At 41.6% G+C, this 6,000-nt stretch overlaps 1 protein-coding gene across 2 annotated transcripts in view; it reads left to right on the forward strand.

Annotated features, from left to right (window-relative positions):
• rap1gds1 (RAP1, GTP-GDP dissociation stimulator 1) overlaps positions 1 to 6,000 on the forward strand; it is a 30,447-nt gene that overhangs the window by 6,672 nt on the left and 17,775 nt on the right. The window contains exons 5-6 of one of the 2 annotated variants that reach the window (XM_083640600.1): positions 1,381 to 1,527; positions 5,279 to 5,407. In XM_083640600.1, the coding sequence (XP_083496726.1) occupies positions 1,381 to 1,527; positions 5,279 to 5,407 (276 nt within the window). The remainder of the gene's footprint in view (positions 1 to 1,380; positions 1,528 to 5,278; positions 5,408 to 6,000) is intronic. The other variant, XM_083640601.1, reaches the window with a different exon arrangement.

Raw genomic sequence — 6,000 nt, forward strand, 5'->3', positions numbered from 1 at the left:
GGAGAGAGAGAGAAGACCGAATGAGCCAGTGAAGAAGTAAAAGTGATGTTTTACTATCAACCACAATGATTCACGCACTAACCCGTGCCTGAGGAGGGGAGGGGAAAACAACAACACATGATTGATTATCAGGCACTTGCACCGAGGGAGGAGGTTTCTGGTCACCAGACAAGGAACTCAACCAAACTGGCCAATTCCAAGATGTCACATGGAGAGATACAGGAGCCTGGAGGTCACCTATCCCATATATGTGTAGACTCCTAAATGACTAAATGGATTTTAGAGTTGAAACCGAAACGTGAAACATTGCATTTTAGCCTAGAGAATGGCAAATGTGATTATTTTTAGCTCGTTTGATTTTACTGTTACAGCAAATTAATTCAGTGTTGCTATTATGACAATTGTTTTTACCATAACCTGTAAAAATGCTTAAATAAATAAACAAACAATCTCTTCCCACTAGCAAGGCAAAGGCAGGTAACTTTAACCTTAGTTTCTGCACTTTCCTGGAGAGGAAAACTACATATTTGTAGCCCTGCCTGCGGTTAGCTTATGATGTTTTAGGCGAGGTTCAGCACCCTAGCACAGAGGATAAACTGGTTAAATCTGAAACAGATTGTTTGTATTGTGTGTGTGTGTGTGTGTGTGTGTGTGTGTGTGTGTGTGTGTGTGTGTGAGAGAGAGAGAGATTTAGCAGCTGTGCCCCGGTTGGTCTGTTGTTACACAGATTTCTCTCATATACTGTAGGTGTGTGATACCATGAAACCATGGTATTTTTGCCTCAGGTTATCATGCTGTCATACCGTCAAAATCTCTTCCTGGCGCGAACCCTAGTCTGAAATTTGGGGTACTGTGAAAACACATAGCTCCATAATTCCTGACAATGACCGATATATTTGTGTTCAGGATAACCCTGTGTGATAACCCAGGAAGTAACATAGGATGCAAGCAAAACATGAACGAGGACCCCAGCACTGGATTGAACCTCGGAAACCCTCATTAATGTTTTGCTTGCACCCCTGTTACTTCCTGCCTTTTAGACACAAAATGCGTCAATTGGGTGGGAAGTGAAAAAGGCGAATAAGCATAATCAGATCACCCCCCACTGTAAACCACAGTCTATACAGAGTGCAGTTCTGATGTGAATACTTATGATTTTTATTTTACACTGTTTTCCCACCTCCAAAAATTCTCACATTCAGCATTTTGACTGTTCTTATAATATCATTTGATATCGATTTATATGTTTTGCACTGCTTACTTAACGCTGCTTTCATTTGTCATTTATTTTCAGGTTGTGGTTATGTGATTTCTTTATTTCTTTATTTATTTTCCCTTTTCTTTGTGGTTGATTTGTGTCCTGAACTCTTTGTTTTGCAGATGAGGGCAGGAGTGCAGTTGACCAGGCGGGAGGGGCTCAGATAGTAGCTGAACACATTAAGTCCCTCTCCCAAAATACTGAGCCGGAAAATCAGAAGCTCTTGACTGTCTTTTGTGGCATGCTGATGAACTATAGCAATGATAATGGTAATGATCATCTTTCCCCCCCGTAGACGCACTGTTAACTCAACTCAACTAATCACGGGGTGTTTTCTGTTTAATTGCATTTATGCATTTATACAGAGAGTCAGACCATAGGTTTGAACTGTACTGTACATCTACTTGAACATTCCCTGCTTTTCTATTTTGGGCTCATTTTTTAATCGTATCTACCCTGCTTTCTGTTGCTTTTCCAACTTGGCCTTTGAGGTGCTCTGCAGTTTTGTTTTTATTAATACTTGCCCAAAGTCACTTTTTGGTAGCAGTGATATGTGCTGTTAAGTCATCCCTTCCTCCCAATGTCGGTTTATGTTGCGCACACAGACTCTGCAGCTCTGATAAATCCATCATCTACTTTCTTCTTCTGCGCTGTCTTTGCTTGTCACTAATGTAAATGTATGGCCTTGTGCTGCTGGCTTATTGCAAACTGCTGAGCCCAGCCTCAACTCTAAAGGTATAAATCCACCAGCGAATAGCCAACCATGCAATTCCATTCTCCTGGGATAATAGTGAATCGCAATCCTCTTTATTGCTAAAGCTAGCTAGCTTTAATGCGAAAGCTAGCATAAAATACAAATATCGATGTCAAATAGGAACATTTACACGAAGAGAACAATATGTAAAATATATAAGAATATGTCAAATATGGCTATTTTTTTTAAAGTGAAAGATTTGTTTGTGCACGGATGTGCAGAATATGAACCATGGAATGTGCAAAAGTTCACTATTGGCTGAAGTAGATGAGGTAAAACTGAAAGCGATCAAATAATGCACTCAACAGGCTTGGAGGCTTTGCTGCCATGTCTGCACTTTGCTTTATTCTGAATGGGGCAACCGCTCATCGATAACCACTCTTAAACTCACATAACATGCTCCTACTTACAATTCATCAGAAGAGATTTGATACGAGTAGTAATCAATGATCATTGTGTGTTTGCGTAAACATCGTCATAAGGCGTTATGATGAGTGCATTACAATTGCTTATCACTGCTTTTATATTGCACAATATATTTGATAGTCATAGAAGGTATTACTATCAATATATAGCATTGTAAAATTAATAGTGGTACCTTGTTAAAATGACCGTAGACAAATGAGAGTATCGGGGAGATGATTAGTATCCTCTATCTCCCACCAGTTTTGTTAGTACTAGTGTTTCTGAAAACAAAAGCTCTATCGAATGATGTTTTTGTCAGTCATTTTTAATTATTGCTGTTAGTTTTGAAGTTGGCCTTTCCAAGCTATGATTAGTGATTGATGCATTCTGCACTACAGTATATCAGTAGATGCTACAGTAATGCTAACTACCGTGGCATCATACAGTAGATGTTAGCTCACAATTGCTCAAATGGGCATGTGCTTCACGCATGCCCAGTTGAGCAGGTGAGCGTGCGAGGCACAGGTGAGCGAAGCATGCGAGGCATGCTAGAAATAAGAGCGCAATATTTCTAGTTATACTAATGTCTCAAAATTAATATGGTAATAATTTGTTGGTTGTAGTTAGGAAATTGCTCATTGTATTTGTCTTATCCTGCCATGGACGAGTGATGAGATTTGTATGCCTCCGCTGGCGATAGCGGCATTATGGATTCGGGTTGTCCGTCCGTCCGATGTTCGTTAACGCGATATCTGAGGAAGGCCTTGACGGAATTTCATCAAATTTGCCTCAAACATCGACTTGGACTCAATGATGAACTGATTAGATTTCGGTGGTCAAAGTTCAAGGTCAATGCCATTCCCAAGTTCGTTAACGCGATATCTCAGGAACGGCTTGACAGAATTTCTTCCAATTTGGCTCAAACATCGACTTGGACGCAAGGATGAACCGATTAGATTTCGGTGATCAAAGGCCAAAGGTCAAGGTCACTGTGACCTCTCGAATGCCATTTTCAAGCTCGTTAACGCGATATCTCAGGAATGCCTTGATGGAATTTCTTCGAATTTGCCTCAATCGTCCACTTCGACTCAAGGATGAACTAATTCGATTTTGGTGGTCAAAGTTCAAGGTCACTGTGATCTCACGACCGCTCATTTCATGCTCGTTAACGCGATATCTCAGGAAAGCCTTGGCGGAATTTCATCCAATTTTCCTCAAACGTCCACTTGGACTCAAGGATGAACTGATTACATGGTGGTCAAAGGTCAAGGTCACTGTGACCTCACAAACGCCATTTCCAAGCTCTGTAACGCCATATCTCAGTAACACCTTGACGAAATTTCTTCACATTTGGCTCAAACGTCAAAGTCTGGACAGACATGCATGTCGACTGCTCACTTGTTGGCGGAGGCATATACTGTATATGCGGTGTGGTTGTTCTAGTTCTTTCTTTTTCTTTTCTTTTTTTCTGGTGACTTTGGCTTGTTTGGCTTAAGTTGACAGTCTTGATGGACATTCCACAAAGATCCAAGCGGATAACCACTTGGATCTCATTTACCAATTTGTCTCATTTACTTTTTCCTCTCCTACCTTCTGTTTCCTGCTACTCATGTACCTCACTCCTATCCCCTTTTGCCCCCAACATCCATTCGTCTACTTTCTAAAGACGTTTCTGAATCCAAACTAAATCAAGGTGCTTTCTTTCTCCTCTCCAGGCGCTTCTAATAGCTCTACCACTTCTTGCCGTGACCAGGGAAATACATCTACACATTTCTTCTTAGGTTTCTACATCAAAATGGCATCGCTGATTTGAATGTCTCATGTGTTTAAGGATACTGGAGTGTAGATTTGTCTCCTTGGTTACACCTAACTCATCCTCCTGTTCTAGAGATGGCCTCGAACACCAGGGTTAGGGTCAAGTCTTATTAAATATGGGTTCTACATTACAGTTATTCAGCAGTTATTTTTCAACAGTTTTTGTGAATGGGAGCAGCAGAGTTGACCCCCATCCCGGCCCTCTTTCACAAATCAGAGCAACAACTATTTCGGACTTTGTACACGTCACGTCATCTATGCTGTATGACAGAGGTTTTCAAAGTGGGAGGCGGGCTTTCCCAGGGGGGGATCCAAACCGTTTCAGGGGAGGCTCAGTGAATGAAAGTGAAAACATCTAACATTATTGATTACATTAATAATAGGAGATCACATATAATAGCAGAAATGCGTGTGATTTGGTTGACGAGTTCAAAGATGTTTTGGGGAATTTAACTGCTTTTCCCACTTTCCCAGAGTCACCAATAAATAAATGCCAAGTTCAGACAGACCCTTTTTTAATAGTCTGAAGCTATCTTGTCTCAGTTGTTGAGATCAAATAATTGTTGGGATCAAATAGCATAATCATGATCCCATAGGCATCCAGGAACTTAGCTTGTCTGAGGGGAGGCCCACAGCTTCAGACATCCAAGCTGTTTGATCATAGTTGAGGTCTTGATTACATGGAGTGACTGTATGCTGTCACAGTAACATGGAAGCGGGGTGTGGTGTTTTGAGCTGACACATCTTTGAGAAATTCAACTTTGAAAATGCGAGTGATCAAAAATGCACCGCTGTTTATTTAAATGCAGGGTTTAAATGAGACATGATCATGTCTCATGATTAAATCAAACATGATCCAACAACTGCCAACGGGGCTAAACACAGACAAACAAGGTTTGAACATGTGGAATCTGACCAAAACGTCTCCAAACAAGGACAGATATCCATGGCACACCCAAACAAACATCTGTGTTTGTCTGTGTTTGTTGTAGAATGTTTGATTGGGGTGCCATGGGTTTTTGTGTTTTGTGTGTTTTCTCTGTCAGACTCCCTGCAGGCCCAGCTGATCAGCATGGGCGTGATCCCCACGCTGGTGACGCTGATAGGCCTCCATTCCCACAACACAGCCCTGACAGAGATGTGCCTCATCGCCTTTGGGAATTTAGCCGAGCTCGGTGAGTACGTGTCAACGTTGCACCTTTTCAAACACTGTTCCCATCCTCGAAAATAGTCCAAAATGTAATTTGGGCAAGTTTTCATACGGTCGGTGACGTAGCATTGTACAGTAGGTGAATACATTATTCTGCTTTTCTAACATTAAATTATTAATAATTGCCAGAATATCTCCACACTTTGCTGCGCGCTGCACCAGCACAGGAGAGAGTCTGCGTCGACTCACTCTCATTCTGGTATAGAGACACTGCGTGAAATAGGCCACGCCCATCACGGGGGAAAAGCTCCGTTCATTTCCACACAACAGCGTCATTTTCCTTGAATTAAACATAGCTAAAAGCTGTTGTGTGTGTGTGGGTGGCTGCGTAGACAACAAATGTAAAAAAATCACCAGTTAAAGTTTTTTTGTACTCCTGAGCAAAACAAGGAAGCCATTGAGAATTGGCGAGAAGAAAAATGTGGATCTAGCTGTCAAGGAAGTAAGTTGGAGTGTTCATCTTCCGTATATACGATCTTTTTGTGCAACATGCAACCATGCATAGGAGAACGCAAAGGATTGGAGGGGGGGGGGGTTTCTGTTTTCCCCCGTCTTGGG

Source organism: Poromitra crassiceps (assembly GCF_964638095.1).
Source record: "Poromitra crassiceps genome assembly, chromosome: 7".
NCBI lineage: Eukaryota > Metazoa > Chordata > Actinopteri > Beryciformes > Melamphaidae > Poromitra > Poromitra crassiceps.